At 36.4% G+C, this 16,558-nt stretch overlaps 1 protein-coding gene across 2 annotated transcripts; it reads right to left on the bottom strand.

The window, feature by feature from the left end:
* Positions 1-3,147: 3,147 nt before the first annotated feature.
* LOC116196527 (protein ACCUMULATION AND REPLICATION OF CHLOROPLASTS 3) lies at positions 3,148-13,985 on the bottom strand. 2 transcript variants are annotated; one of them, XM_031526287.1, is made up of 16 exons: positions 13,561-13,985; positions 12,486-12,544; positions 11,783-11,850; positions 10,609-10,743; positions 9,410-9,458; positions 8,951-9,063; positions 8,806-8,877; positions 8,460-8,570; positions 7,782-7,963; positions 6,627-6,899; positions 6,453-6,529; positions 5,915-6,318; positions 5,090-5,194; positions 4,855-4,992; positions 4,089-4,255; positions 3,148-3,709 (listed from the first exon to the last, which is right to left on the bottom strand). In XM_031526287.1, the coding sequence occupies exons 1-16, from the start codon at positions 13,914-13,916 to the stop codon at positions 3,646-3,648; spliced, it is 2,373 nt and encodes a 790-aa protein (XP_031382147.1). In that variant the 5' UTR covers positions 13,917-13,985; the 3' UTR covers positions 3,148-3,645. The 2 variants fall into 2 exon arrangements, with proteins under 2 accessions (XP_031382147.1, XP_031382146.1); XM_031526286.1 differs by having other exon boundaries at positions 6,453-6,535; positions 13,561-13,984.
* Between the last annotated feature and the right edge of the window lie 2,573 nt (positions 13,986-16,558).

Below are 16,558 nucleotides of genomic sequence, written 5' to 3'. Positions count from 1 at the left end.
GATGTGAGTTGAATCTGTGTTCAAAATCTAGCTTTTTGCTCAATCTTCTCTCCCACCTTAAATAGTAACTACCTTATAAGGCCTGAGCGTCGCTGCGGGTCAAGATATCATTTAATCATAAATATGTCATTAAGTACATCCATAAATTTGTAATCTACCTTATCTATAAAGATAAGTAACGCAATGGATTTAGTTATCATCATTCTAATGTAACAAATTAATTTTGAATAAGCATCTTTTGAAACTATCAAAAGTTTAATTAAAATAATTTAATATTATTCACATTTTCTGAAATTAATATATCATTTTTTGTTCTTATTTTAGATTTTAGGGCGAGTTCGCTTGTCTATGCTATATATATATATCATCATTTAAATTTTTGACTACTTCGTTTATGTATACAAACATCTAAGTTCTAAACGATTGTTTTCAAAATAAAAATAAGCTGTTAAATTCAAGAGAGTCTTATAGTTATATATAAATAAAGATGTATATTTTTTCTCCATTAAATATGAACGCGCTACCACTATACCAATATTTATTTTTATTGTTCTCTTTGTTTCATTTTTATTTTGTTTATAAATAAAATAAAAACACGTGTGTAAATTTGAAAGAGAGGCGTGCCCGCCCCCCTCGGTCCAGATGGGGACATGTTTTAATTATTTTAAGGATTTTTTTGGTTTTAGGGTTTTTAAGATTTACATATTTTATTAATATAATATAATTTACAAAAAAAACAACGAATAAATAGATAGTTAAGAAAACTTGAAAAAACCCAAAAAGAAGAAAAAAGATGAGGGATCTATATGTGGCTTTAGGTGGGATGATTTTCTTTTTCTTTTTTTTGGTTATAGGGTGGGATGAGAATGGGATAATTAATAAAGGTGGAGCAATCTATCTATATATTATGTAATTGGGACTATTCTCGTAAGAGTTTTCCATTTGTGTAAGAAGGCGCTCCCACGTAAACTTTTTTGTATGAAGAGAATCTGCCATATAAGTTACTTATCACATTAAATTTGTTCTCTCTGTCATCAAATCATCTTTAACTCTCCTCTTCTTCCACTAATTATTCTCGATTCTCGAAAGTTTTTATTCACATTCTTTTGCCATTTTTTATCCCACTAATTCTCGAAGTTCTTTCGAGTTAACGATATTTCAGTAAAATTGATGCCCGCTACATGAATAGTTGCTTATAAAAAAAAAAGGAAAGGAAGCAAAAATAAATAAATAAATAAATAAATAAGAGAAGAAAAACATGGCATTTACACGTGGTTTAATGATGGATGAGAACGGGACCCATTTTCATTTCTCTATATATTATGTGATTCGAACTATACTCGTAAGAGTTTTCCGTTCATATAAGGAGGAGCTTCCACGTAAACTTTTTTGTACGAGAAGCTGCAATGTAAGTAACCTGTCATGTTAAATTTATTCTCTCTACCATCAAATCATCTTTTAACTCTCCTCCTCTCCTACTAATTATTCTCGATTTTCAAAGTTTTTATTCACATTCTTTTACCATTTTTTCTCCCACAAATTCTCAAAAGTTCTTTTCAAGTTAACGATATTTCAGTAAAATTGATACTCGCGCAATGCGCGTGTTACACGACTAATTTATAAAAAAAGGAAATGAAGAAAAAAATGTGCGGGTTACACGACTAGTTATTTATAAAAAAGAAAAAGAAAAAGAAAGGAAGCAAAAAAGAAAAGAAAAGAAAAGAAAAACATGGCAGTTACACGTGGTTTAATGAGGGATGAGAATGAGACCTGTTTTCATTTCTTTAGATAGATAGATAGATAGATTCTTAATGTGAATTTCCATTATCAAACGCTTCCGTTACTTTGTACCAAATTTAACAATTGGAACAAATTGGGGGTGATTATGGCTTAGGTCAGTTTCGGGGCACCACTTTCTTCGATTTAGGGATCGCCGTACCCGTTGGTGAGAATTGAAACCGAAAATGAAAAAAGAAAAGAAAAGAAAGAACTCTTACGGGTTGATTATCGGGTCCGGGCCGAGAAAGCAACATAAAATTAAAACTAAAAATCACAAATTCAACACACCATCACAACTCTGCAACTCAATATCTCATAATTTCTCCACAACAAAATGAGAGTTCCAATAGGACCAATACACCACAATAAGCACGTCAACTGATCAAAACACTAGAAGTTTGCAAGCCTCCATAACCACTGAGCAAGGATCTAAGGAAACGATCTAGGGTTTGAACCATGAAGAGTAAACGTTGAGAGGGAGAGGGAGTGAAATGACAGAAGCGCCATGTTTTGATTGAATTGGTTCAGTGAACTTGGTCCGGCCTCTACATATTAAAAGATTAAGCAGATTACAAATTGAACATATATTATTACATAAATTCTGTTCAGGTCAGTCTTGGTATGTAATTTCTAAACCCGAACTCGTAACGGAAAACGACAAAAGAGAAGAAAATGACCATAGAACCGAACCGTGTTCTAGAAGAATAAAAAATTCGAGACGGTTCAACTCAGTCTGGATTCGGATTTCAGGTCGGCCTTTTCTTTTATCAGCCGCAGAACAAATGGTGTCTGAAAGCATCACCTCCATGCCCTGTGGTGGGATGATGGGCCTGTCATTGCTGGCTAAGCTCCGGTCAAGTCAGATATGCAACTAGGCATCGCTATGGCTCTATGGCCTACAGCTTAGAGGATCCTTGTCTACATGGGGTGCATACCATCGACAAGGGCTACTTCCAAAGAGTTGCTAGACCAGCTCAATAGATGGTCTTGAATCACGCCTGTTCCCGTGCACGAACATGCCGGGTTCGAGGAACTAAGGGGTGGAAATAAACATAGCACTATGATATACAAATTTAGCAAGCTAGTGAGCACCTCCTTTTCCCCTCTCTCCTAGTTGATAATTTGGTGCGTCTCAACATACGGTAGGATTAATTCTCTAGTAAATCCGATCAAAACAATTGTGATCTTTCTTTGGTGCCAAAAAAGTCACTAACCAGTTAAAAATCACATCTTTCACTACATTTGAGTAGATCATCGTCCCTGGAACAGGAGCGAACACTCGGATCCCGATTCTTTGATCCATCGCCTTGTTATCGGGAGACCAATGGCATCATAAATGGGAATTAAAGGTAAGATGACACTAGACTCTGAGCAACCAACCACCTATTCGGCAGAAACATTTTAAACTTCATAATTATTTACAACTGAAGCAAATTGCACGTAAATGAATGAGATGAATTATCCAAGAACGGTTCGAACCGGGTGAAAAGAACAGTCTCTACCTCCATCAGGTTCTCCTCCAACCTATAAATCATGGGGATTGAGAAATACAGCAATCTCTATATACAGTGTAGCCAATAAATACCCATATATTAACAATTTGATCTTCTGGGTCAGCAAAGGAATCGCAGCTTCTTCCTCAAACTTGACGAGCTAAAGGCTGCTTCTCCCGAGAAGTTGGAATTATACAAGGCAACAACCAAGCGTCTTGCTTTTAACACACTAAACAAATACCCAGATGATGATTTCGGCAAAAATTAACAGCAGGGGCCAAAAACCTCGCTGCGTCCATCATTTGCCTTTTGGGTTAATCTCCTATTGAGACAAAGATGGGGAGATGATACTACCAATGAGTGGACACGAGCATTATGAATTAGAGCCGAGTTGCTGACAGCTGATAAGAACACCTTCATCCCAGGTCTCAACATGCCTTTAAGAACAAGCACGAAAGCATTACAAGAGATTAATATAGAATACAATAGGTGAGCTGCAAAATAGGTTCCTTATAGCAAAGAAAACTAATATTAAAACAATGTCTTTGGATTTTGTTATTGTTTAATAACTTTTTTTGGCAGAACAATTTAGGTGCCTGGCAACGCCGAGATCGGCGGGCCTGATAATCACCAGGCCAGGCTATGTGTCAGCTTGGCCCAGACCCAGCCCGACGAGCCATGATCAGGTGTACTTAATACTTGTTTCTTGCAGACCAAGACATGAAGCATTGCCTTTTCTGCTGAAGGGGCTCAAATCTTCACCAATAGTACAATATTCTAACTTAATAGTGCACGATAAATGAAGTCATGAAGTACCTCTGTCCGTCAACCTCGATACATAGGAATTGACCATGGCGCCACCCATCTTTAAACTGACCGAAGAAAACCTCACCCGACTTTGTATAGAATCGACCTTCACCATTTGCCTTTCCCTTCCAAAAGTTTGCAAACCAACGATCACCCGTGTGGAAATAAAACCAGCCCTGAAGGTTGAAGTCATAACATCGCAAGTCAGCTCAAGAAAAGTGCAGCACACAGTGATTACGATTTTACATGTCCAAAAAAAAAAAAAAAAGGCAATAGAAAATACAAGTGAAATCGGGCTGAAAATCCATAAGGGAGAAGGAAGCAAAAGCATGAAGCAGTTAGACATCAAGCATAACTACCTTTTGTCTCGAATGTAATCGTCACAACATTTTCAGCTGCAAAAGTTTTTCGTTGAACAAAAATTATTTGATCAGAGAAACACATAACACGAGCATATTTTTCATAATATTACAGTTCTAAATGCCTAGCGCCTTACGGGCCTGTGAGTAATTCAACTACCAGTAAAAATCACATGATCAGAGTACTGCCTTTGAAGTTATTAGCCAATTGCAGTTCATTGGGCCATCTCAGACAAGGTAACAAGAATCATTTTCACACCGTTTTCCTAAAAACATAAGCACAATGCTTGAGAAAGCAGTAACAATGATCTCCCAATACTACACTAGACAACATAGCAAGCTTAACAAATTACAAGAGCTAAAAGTAAAACTCCAAAGAATTAGGAAATTATTTATGCAGAAATCAAGACCCAGACCTTTCCGTGCATGACATCATCCCTCCATGATCCCTGGAAAACATCGCCATTGCTGAAGTAAAAGGTACCAGATCCTGACCTCTTACCATAACGCCACATTCCATCATATACGCTTCCATCACCAAGAACTAAGCGACCCTGTGAACATCCATCCAGAAATAGAATTAATGGCAGACTTTCTTCTTTTGTGGTTGAAAGAACATTCCTCTTAGAAATTTCAAAAAAAGGACAATACCTTCCCCTCAGGAAGACCACCTTGGCATCGCCCTCTATAAAAGCCACCTCTATATTGCATCTCAACGATAGGATTCCATTTTTTTGGCGAATCCCGTTCAGCTTCCTGCATTAAGATGAAGTTACATGTAATATTCTTAATTCTGTGCTTTCATGACAATTCTCTGTTTTTGTAGAGGTTTAGGTGCTGTCTTCCGATGACAGAAGGCCAGAATGATAAAAACCTATGCACATTGAGATAGGTCTATTCCTTAAGAAACCAGATAAATAACAACAAACAAAAAAATGAGACTAGAAAGTTTAAAAGCAAGAGCGAATAAACAGAAAATTTAGGGTGTCCTAATCATTTTCCTATCTTCCAGGCTTCTCATATTGATGCCAAATGTTTGTCTCAAACCATTACTATTTGTTGGAGAGTACTCCAACATAATACCAGACCTGGTCAAATGTCTTTGTACCATCTGCAGTATCAATCATACTCAAAACCATTTCCTCATAGAACTGCAAAAACCGAATAGGAAAATTATGCGTGCACTTGATGCAGTCAAAGAATCAGTTTGATGAGCGACTACATGAACATGCTCCAATAAATTGACGAAGAAATCATGATAGGGTTAGTTGATAATCTCTAGTATAACCACAACTAAAGCCATACCTTTCAGGAAATCAAAGTTTCACATTCATTCCCTTAGCAGCAAGGCGGGCACAAACTTAAAGCCCCATAAGCAACAGAGGGAATCGATAATCTCAAAAGGAAAGCTGAGAGTACAATTTATCAGTGAGTAAGAATAACTTATATAATAATGCAGTAAAATAAAGCACTCACCAACATCGATGCTGCACGAACAGAAAGAACTCCCTGCTTCTTAGGAATGTCAGCTTCTTTTCTCTTTAATACGCTAGATGCTGCATCATAGAAGTCCTTTACTGCTCCAAAACCCACATCGGTCAAATCACTCCTAGAAGGAATCCTTGAATCAGCAAGTGTCTGTGCTACGCTATTGTTCTCCATCTCTTCTTTGACATGTTTATCAGCATTTGAAATGTTCAGAGAATATTGCAACTCTCCGGAAGGTCTCACACCCACAGGAAGGTGAAAGATGCTTAGGTTATTGAGAATTGATGAAGCTGCAGCATTTTCTGCCCTTTCTTTAGCCCATTCCTGAGCAGCCACGTAACCCGGCCCAAAGCTCCAAGTGTTCAATGGCTCTCTTTGAAAAGCAGGAGTTACTAGACAACCAAGTATGGCATAATTCAGTAATTCTTTCCAATGAGCAGCATAAGGATAAATTTTATCGCTAGACTGATTAAAGTTGCTATTTTGCTGGAGTAGAACCTGAAACAGAGGGCTTCAGCACTCCTACCTTCAGGAACTTGTCCATCAAAGACGCTTGTTTCAAAATCACCCTCCAATTCTCCTTCATTGATTTGCTCGGATTCGCTGTGACTGACACGAAAAGTAAGGAGCATCTTCAACATTTTGCAGAATATAAAGAGGAAAAGCATCTTAAAAAACAGAAATTAGAAAATACTCTTACCTTGACACAAGGATTTCATTCGGGTTTCCTTTGGAAAAGGCATGCATTTCCTCATGATTGATGTCGGAACCTTCTCTTATCCTGCCTACCTGCATTTCATCTTCATTAAAGTCCATCGAGTGCATGTCCTCCATGCTTGCACTTCCAGGTGAATCTTCTGCTTGACTACTATTTGATTCTCTCTGATTTCTTAAAAGATTGAACACAAATGGGAAATGTTGGGCCAGTCTAGACAACAAGTTGTTCTTTTGAGGATTCTGAGGTCTAGCAGAACTGTAGATTACACAAAAACCCATCGATTAGAGCATCATAAAAATGGCTGTCGCCAATAAAAACTGATTAATGCACTAAGAGATGAAGAAACAGAAGTGTAAAGAGAGACATCTAGAAATATCCACATATAGTTGGATTTCCACATACTTGTTTCACATCCTAATGCCATGAATTCTCTTACTAAATATCTAAAATAATCCAATCACAAGTTCCCTATATTCGATTTAATGTTTTAGTACTATATGAAAAAGTCATTCATTTTGTACTTTCTAGTTTTGGCACCCTGAACCTCACTAATCGAACTCAAACCCCTCATTCTCCAGAAGTTAAACAAAGATCCAGCATTTGACGCCTGTTAATCAGAACAAGTTAAGCATCAAATCCATACAGTTTTTAGTAAAGATACCCTACCTTTTAAGTGAAATCCATCATTAGGTAACCATTACTAGTTTACTCATTGCATGCACAAATCAGAAACATGTCTGATGTCATCAAAAGGAGTTCCCAGGCTTGCTTGGGGATAACATAATTTTTCTCATTGGAATGACAGGGCAATGTCCACTTAGCAGTTGCAGGCATGTGAAGGCATTAGTCATGCTTCATCATCAGATGCCCTATTTAAACTGTATTATCAGATGCCAGAAAAGCTAAATGGTGGGAATCGACCTCATTCCTTAAGCGATAAAAGTATAATTTTCTTTTTTTTCAACCTTTGAAGTGGTAGACAGCTCATTGAAGCTAGCTTTATAGGATTCACTAGTAGAATAAATAATAACGCAGAGGTTCCTTTGAAGAGAAAATTGGAATATACACATAAAAGTTGATACGAACTTCAAGTGAACACTCGGAATAACGAATAATTTTCCCTGCAAAAGTTCTTACCCCAGAGTAATAACAGTTGTCACCAGCATGTTGGCCTCCAAATTAGGCTCATGAGTTATAGAAAGAACAACTTCCCCTTCATATCCTGTTACTTGACGGAAATTATCCAGAAAGGCATGTGAATTGACGCTTTCATTCACATCTGAACTAGCAAGCAGGCATAATACTACTCCATTCAAATCCTGTTGAGAACAGCAGACTAGGCAAATTATGGAGGACTCAAATGGAAACGGAGTCCTGGATAGATATCAATGGTAATAAAATGCTATGGCCGGGGTTAAAAATTATCAACCAGTTGACAAAATTACTGAAAAAGGTTTTTCACCATCAGCACAAAATTCAATGGAATTACAGAGGGCAAAGTTTGAAGTGGTGGATTTTTAGCATTTGCGTCCACCAATAAACTCATCATTTGGTCTAAATATTAGAACAGCTTTCCCAATGGAATCTACAAGCAAAACCTGCATGAATTTGGTGAAAATATATGAGAAATGTTTGAAATGGCATGCCTTTCACGAGATGTGTGTTCTGCCTCTGAAGCACGTTATTACTATGATTACCCCTTTCACGATATAGGGATTGCCTCTAATTGGCGATTCTAACAGCTAAAGATCCACACTTACTGAGATAAAGCACAAGCCATCATTAGTTTCCACTTGTAAGAAACTCTGACCATACCTTAACTCCATAACTAAGAAAAGGGCATTGATATATGGCTTGAATAATTGATGTTCTGATGTTATAACCAGTTCCAAATCCAATCTTTGCTTCTTTATAGCATTTTAGAACCTGAAATAGATGCAATAATGCCATTAGCAAACACAAAGTAAACCTAAATGCAAGAGAGAAAAGGTGTAAGGTTCACAACATTTACATTGATAAATTTTTCTTGTCATGTACTAAAGAAATTCAAATTGTAATTTCTGACAGTTATGAGGCCAAGTTAGGGAAGTGGAACAAGAATCAATGAATAATGAGTATCACATGTTAGTGATTGGGCCAAAGACTGCCATTAGAGACTTACTTCAAAACCTTCCGCGACGTTAAGTTCCCTCATCTTGCTTCGTGAGACAGCTAAATAAGTTTTGTGAGAATCCTGAAAATAGAGGGAATAAGAGACAGGAATTTGTTGCATGGCATTAAAAGTTTCCTATGTAAGTGAAACTTACAGCTGCTAGGACAGAAATGGCATTTATTGCCAATAAAACAGCATCATTTGCAGTCTTTAGAGCCCCATCTAGAGTAACCACATCTTTCTTAAGCAGCATGTCCGTATTGATATCTGCATTTAAGAAACAACCTTATTTCACTTAAGACGAGCAGGTCACAATCAGTTAGGAAGAGGGAAAAGGCTTAGAGAAATGATAAAACTTAATCAATAACATTTTATGAGTACTTGCAGCATAACATATCCAGTGAGGTGACATGGAAGACAGTACTCTATACCATTCGCAACATGTAACCATACTGTAACTGACATATGAACCTATAAGCAATCATCGGCCAGTTTAACTCTCATAGATGGCCACAAGTAAGAAAAAAGTAATGGAAAAGGAGAAAAATTCTTGGCAAAGATAGTTTATGACATTCATCCTGGAGAATATTCCAAGAAATTAAGGTAGACTTACCGATGCAAAAATTTGTATGCTCCTTTAGTGTTCCAACCAAATGATTGACCTGAAAACTTTCCAATGATAATGTTATCAAAGAAAAGTCAATCTCGGTTCATAGAATTTATTCAAAGAAAAGCCTCATCACGATGGCCAATACAGCCTATCAATCCATCAACCAAAAAAATTAGTCTAGAATTCATGATGTTAATGCCACTTGGCTGTTTTATATGGATGACAATGGAGCAACTTGTTCCACGTCCTTCTTCTATACACATTAATAAAATAGTATGAATCTGAGGTATATAATAATACTACTGCAATTAACTTCAGCATAAACAATCTCTAGCAAAAAATTTATTTAGGCACAATAGAATATTATTAAAGTTCATTGTATGGAATGACATCGAATTAATTCTACTGCCAAAAATAGTTAAAGAAAAATCAGATAGATATGTATAAAAAAAAAGAAAAATAAAAAATGGGGAAGATCTAAAATTGATCTAAAAAGGAGACTGGATCATGACCTACTAGCAGGTATACTACAGTTTTCTTTTTCCTCAATAAGTGATGAAATATATACAACAAAGTTTCCACAACAGCTCAGAATCCAATAAAACTGGAAACAAAACCCAGCGCCATCACATAAGGTCAACAAGAAGAAACTCTAGTTTAGTTAACCACCTAAAATCCAAAGAGTTAATCTCCAAGCCAATCTGCTGTGTGCTGTGAGGGGTGGTATATCTTTACAATAACTTCAACTACAAATTTAAATTTTTCTTTTTTGTTTTTAAGGAACTTGAGTCTTGAGATGTGTTTTTCCAAAATAATATTGAGCTTGACTTGCACAAAACATTAATAAATATTTTACTTTCTAAAGATTTGAGCATCCAACTCTATGTGCAACAGAAGAGCACGGTCAAGTAGTTAATAGTTCGCAATAAAATCACAACCTCGATGCACTCTAGTTGAATGCTCAATATTAGCTTGTTTCACACCATAAAACAAAAATCGCATGAATTGTTTGCAGACCCTCAACATGTACAGGACGTATAGATTGAAAAGGTAAAACGGAGAACAATCAAGTGGCACAAAATACACCAATACTAAAAAAATCATAAACATACTTATTGTAAGTCTTATTCAACCATTTCTCAAAAGATACATCTGAACGTACATAAAGCAACTGAGATTTCCAATTCCAAAGCAAATATTACCTCATCTTTTCGCCTCTGTCCTTCAAAGCTGAAAGGCCTCAAAATTATAGCAACAGCATATCCATTCACAGATCTTATCGACTTAAGAATTTCAATCGCTCTGGTGTGATCCAAACCATATCCAGCACTAGCAATCTAGACAAATATAAAATATCCAAGCTGTTACACACTCAAAGCATCCAATGTTCTGAGACACAATGCAACAACACAAGAAATTGACACGCATTAGACAAGGAATTTAATTATATCTCTTATGCACACATTTCACTTGCATAATTTGTTCAGGATTATTATGTTAAAAGAAATCATATATGAAAGTAAACAAATTGGCCTGGCCTTCTTTTTGGGCGAAAGATGTCAAACAAAAAAGAAAAAGAGAAAATGAAGAAAATGGAAGTTGGTAAGGTGGCTTATATGGGATGAGGTAGAGGAAAAAAAGTGTCCCATCCCCTTCTCAAAGTTCCTTAAAATGTGGAAGAAGGTTAATTATTTTCATATAGAATAATGATGATTTATCTTATCTTAGTTAAAAGTAGTTCCAGTGTCAAGTTTTTCCTCAAATAATATTAAAGATATAGATATGAAGCACAAATAGAGATTCCAATTGAAGTGCTGCTATTTGCATGAACAATTGAAGCATTGAAGTATTAGTTATAACAGCAGCTACATTAATTACTTCCCGGAAACTAGAAAATGCATTATTATTGACAAAATATCTTCATAGCATCACCAGGAATCATAAGTGTCTAGGAACTATATTCTAGATACATATTTGTGCTAACATATAGTTCATAAATATCTTATGGTTGGTTCAGAGGCATCTGGGAGACTGTGATGGGGGTGCCTATGTTTTTCAGACACATTGTTCTGCGCGAAGTTATCCCGATGCATGTCGATTCAAATGGAAAATAACATCTAAGGTGAGGTCTATCAGTTTTTTTTTAGAGATGGTGTCAACCCACATGACTTGGGAGTGTTTCCAGTTCCAGTAATGGCATATGTGAAAATATCATTAAACAATTCTCTGAATTGTTACAGCTAAACCCCTCCCAGTTCTCCAATTTCATATCGTTGCCTTTGAAGTCGGTCTTTACATAATTTTTAGATTACAGGAACAGAATTGATAACCACAAAACCCACAAGGAATGAGAATATAGGTAAGGACTGTACGGACAAGTATTGTCGCCTTCGGCTGAGACTGTGGAAACAGCATGGCTTCCATCGTACTGGGAGTGGCATCCTCTGGAGCAAATGAATAAGTTAAAATCAGAATTTCCGAATAATATTGAGAAATAATGCCATAGTATTTTGTCATCAAGAGATAACCCATTCCTAGATAACATGAGTCCATCTTTACATCCCTGTATCAGATGCTTCTCCAACCAATTAACTCTCATTGGTCCTCAAAATAAATTTACCTACTCCAATCAGTCAGTATCTTGCATTCAGAAGCTAAAAGGATCCGACTCATTTGCTTGCATGGATGAACTAAAAATCATTAACATACTTCCAGTCATAGATGAAGTCAACTTAACAGATCGTTTTCTTGGATAAACATAAAAGTCAATCAAGAGATTCCAATAAAGCTGCCTAATCAATTCCTAAACTTAGGCATAATAAAAAATTTATATTTATCATAAGTCGAACACACATAATCTAATTCAACTAAAAAAGAAAAGAAAAAGAAAGTCCCTCAAAATAATATCTGAATCCTTGTAAGAGCTTGTCGTGCAAACAAAGACCTTGAACATTTATGTTGAATGATGTCATCAAATCGTGTAAACATGTATCTAATCCTCTTCCCAAGATAGTATGACAATAAGATAAACTTCAAGCGATGAGAAACCAGTAAGCTCATATTAACTACAGATTACAACCTTTATTTAGAAACCTTTGCTGTAGATGCACCTTTGTTGAATCTTTCATCATAAAGTTCCTGTGAAACAGACAATCCCAATAATTGTGGAACAATAAAGAGAAAAGCAGAAATGAATATAAGTTGCTCTTTATTAACTAATATCTTCCACATCTGATTCTCCAAAATAGCTGTGGAGAACTAAGAGAACTTGGCCAAAACTAAGTTTCTAGGGAGTTCGCTTAGGACGGACAAATTTGGAGGACCCTGCACTTTGGGCTATATATGTAACATATGTGATGATACTGAGATTAAACAATAAATGAAAAGATTATCCAAAGTGAGGATCTCAGAAGTTCAGAGATATGGTGAAATCTATCTGAAACATCCATTTCAGGTCAACTGGAAATCATTTCTTGGGTCATGCTCATAAATGGCTAGTGCATTTCAATTTGCTACTTTAGTTGGTTCTTCAATTAGATTCACCTTTGCATTAGCACTGATTTGATTTACAACTAAGTAACGGCGCTTATTTATAAGTAAGGTAATGGTAGTAATTAGTGATTGAGGGTGCAAATGCTCAAGACATGATTACCTACGATTGATCTCAACAATATCTGAATTAGAATAGTATTTGTTCAGTGTTAACAGCATCTTGCCAAGGATCAGCATCAGACAGCTCCTTGTATATGGGGGGACAAACAAGGTTCAAAAAATTTCAAGTTAGCAAAGGAATTGCTTCATGCCAGACTATTGCTAAGCACTGTCCTCCATGTTCATCATGCACCTCAATGTTTTGGTAATTCGAACAGCACCAATAGGATCCGCTTGGACACGATAATCTATAGCACCATTTCTCGCCTAATCGGGTAATTCTATCACCATTAATGCTACAGAAGCTGCATCCGAAGTAGAGTAGAATCTTCAAGGAATGATGCAAATGAACAGAATTAGCTGGCTGTTCTTTCTATCTGCATTTTCCTAATATAATCACATCAAACAATTCTCCCAATAAAACCACTTCGAATAATGTCCGCGTTTCAAAAGAACCAATCCGTGCAATCACCGAAGTTTTGAAAAGCACATATAAGGTTTACCAGTAGCGGATGGAGTTCTTGGATGAGAAAGGAGAATCCACGCAGAAATCGAGCACAGCGTCCTTTCTGCTCCCGATGGCAATCACTTCAACGAACTGTGAATCAGAACCGCCGCATTCCTCTTCACACTGCTGCGCCTTGGTGGACGCGGCCCGACCAAGAAGAAGCCGCTTCCCATTGGTGCCGCCATTAGAGGCTACGAATGTTTTGCGGAACCGGCTCACTCTACGGCTAGACAGAAGCAGTAGAGCTGGGGAAGAAGAAGAAGAAGAAGAAGATGAGGAAGAGGGGAGTACGTGAAAGGAAAGAGGAGGGGACGACGGCCGGAAGCTCGACGCGAGACCGGGGAGCGCCATGGATATGCATGGAGCGTTTCCGCCGGAGGAGAGTTCCTTTTCTCCGTTACCGGTGCCGTTCGTGTAAATCAGATAGGAAAGGATGGAAAATTAGAAATGGTCCCTCGACTTTATAATCTTTTATTTGATTCCAGATACTTTAATTTTATCTAAATAAGCGCCTTTCCATCCTTTTGGATTTCAATATAGATTAGGGGTGTTCGGGACCGGGTACTCTATTTTTTTCACAGCACCCGAACCCTACCATGTAAGGAACATGTTTCAAAATTTTGGAATCGGACCCAACTCTGTTGAATCTTGGAATCGGTACTTACCCGGAACCTGTATTATACCAGGTTCTGGGTACCATGTTGGAATATGTAAATTTTTTTTCTCGCTAAATAAAACCAAAAATGTCTCATGCATAATCAGTAATAACGCAAAATAAAATGTCGACATAGATTTAGATTAATTCACAATACATCGAGAACGGAGAAGATAACAGTAGTGACTAGGTTTGGCGAACTTAGATTAAAAATCGAGAAGGAGAAGGAGAAAGGGGGAAATTGAGCTCATATTATGTTTAGAGAGCTCAAACAGAGAGGAGAACGATAGGGTGGGTACTACTTTGATTAGGTTTGGTTTTAGATTTTCAGTTCACTAGGGTTTCTTTTTTTAATTAATGAATCCGGGTTTAAGTACCGATTCCGGTTTCGATTTTGGGTATCTTATATGCAATACTCAGAACCGAAATCGATTTTCACCGATTCCTTATACGGACCCTACCCTAACGGGTAGGTTCTGACCGGTTTTGGATATACCTGTTATTTGTGCACACCCCTAACATAGATAGCAATGCAAACGGAACAGAGAGAAGTAAATGAATCGATTTCTATTATTTTGAAAAGAACTAATAGATTCCAATCACATCTCCTATAATTTTGTAAATGGATAGCGATACCCTTCCTTTTGAAATAGAATACTAACCGCCATCCCTTATTTTTGCCTAGCCACCTGGAAAGTAAGTTAACATAGCACTTTCTGATAAGAAAATTACAACAGTGGTCCTAAAAGTTTTTCATTTTTTGAGCTTGAGCCCTAATTAAAATATAGGTGAGGTGGGACTAAAGGCAATGGGACATCGCTGGCAGCCACTACCCTCCATACGAGGTCGCCGCAACCTTAATTGGTGCCAGCAACCTCGAATGAGGGGGTAGTGGTCTCTAGAGAGGCCCTACCTCTCCGAAATTGAGAACCACAGCGGATGAGGGGATGGTGACCGATGGCGAGATCCCATCCCCAAAAATCAACATTGTTGCAGGCAATTTTCCTAGTTTAGATGATTACTAGAAAAAATTAATCAAAGAATCCAATTTGTAACTTTTTTCAGCAGAATTTAATTTAATTAATGACTTGACATCTCAAGTAATAAATAAACGGTTGGCCGAAAAAATAAAAATAAAATTTAAGTATTAATTTAATTATGTTATTAATAAGCCTCATATTAAAATTTTGGTTTAGGGTCCTAATGACCTAGAACCACCCTACTTTTTTAAATAGATAGATAGATTACCATCAACCAAAATTTAAAATTATTTAAAAAATATTAGAGTTTAAGCAAATGATTTTCATCTTGTATAAAAATATAGATAAAATATGAAAACAAAATTATCCATTGCATTTAAATTAGATAATATATAAATAGATATACATTATAAGCATTTTTTGAATGAACTTCTTCCATCAATTTTACATTTTATAAATTTGACATGTATGTTTTTTTTTCCTAGAAATTTAAGACTTGATGGTTATAATGAAATTATTAACGTCTTAAATTTTTCTACAATGTGAATTAATAAATAAAAATAATTTTTAATACACAATAAATTATTCATAGTACATTATTGATGTGAAATATACAAGTAAACATATTTTAATTGTAGCAACTCTACAATATCTATTTAAGTTTTTTTAAAAGATGAACTTCAATAACGCAAAGATATATATTCGAGGTTCACAAGATCCTTTTATATGAAGTATTTCCTTAAAGATAAAAAGAAAATTGATGAATCTTTGCAGAAAATAATATTAAATATTTATATTGATACATTAATGCATATTAGAAATGCATTACTAGAGAACTCGGTATTTCCGACGGATCCGTCCCATCGGAAAACCGCCATAAAACTTGTCCGATAGTTTTTCGACTGAATTATTTCGTCTATTTTTTCCAACGGTAGTTTTTGTTGGAAACCCATCGAAGGTCAAAAAAGTCAACGGTCAAAATGATTTTGACCTTTGACTAACAGCTGAACTATTTTACTTTCTCCTCTTTCTCTTATTCTACATGCAGTTGGGATCGACTCTCTCTCTCAGACTCAATCTCTCTCGGTTCTGTCCACTGTGCATTGCCCGCGGCCCGGCCAGAGATCGATGACGTGAAGTGGCCAGCATTGGCAGCTTCGTCCACTGTGTATATCCCTGTCTAAGCTATATCTACTGTGTAGGATTTGGTCCACCAATACTACTAAGTCTTGTAATTGGTTAGAGTCAATTCAGGACAGTATGTCCTAAACACTATTTGTGCCTTGACATTTCGGTTCTGTATATCGTGTGTTTTTTCATTAATTGAGCAGAAAAACTAGATTCTATTATGTGTGCAT

This window comes from Punica granatum, chromosome 2 (assembly GCF_007655135.1).
Source record: "Punica granatum isolate Tunisia-2019 chromosome 2, ASM765513v2, whole genome shotgun sequence".
In the NCBI taxonomy this organism is placed as follows: Eukaryota; Viridiplantae; Streptophyta; class Magnoliopsida; order Myrtales; family Lythraceae; genus Punica; species Punica granatum.
The sequence above is the reverse complement of the archived record's forward strand: the minus strand, read 5'-3'. Positions and strand labels throughout refer to the sequence as shown.

What these genes read in the sequence shown, in the direction of transcription:
- LOC116196527 (XM_031526286.1), bottom strand. Translation starts at nt 13,916, where the DNA reads ATGGCGCTCCCCGGTCTCGCGTCGAGCTTCCGGCCGTCGTCCCCTCCT. An exon ending in ACAACTGTTATTACTCTGGG is followed by an intron (nt 6,900 to 7,781) that starts GTAAGAACTTTT and finishes TGTAATCTACAG; the next exon opens with TTCTGCTAGACCTCAGAATC. An exon ending in ATGATGTCATGCACGGAAAG is followed by an intron (nt 4,256 to 4,854) that starts GTCTGGGTCTTG and finishes TTCAACCTTCAG; the next exon opens with GGCTGGTTTTATTTCCACAC.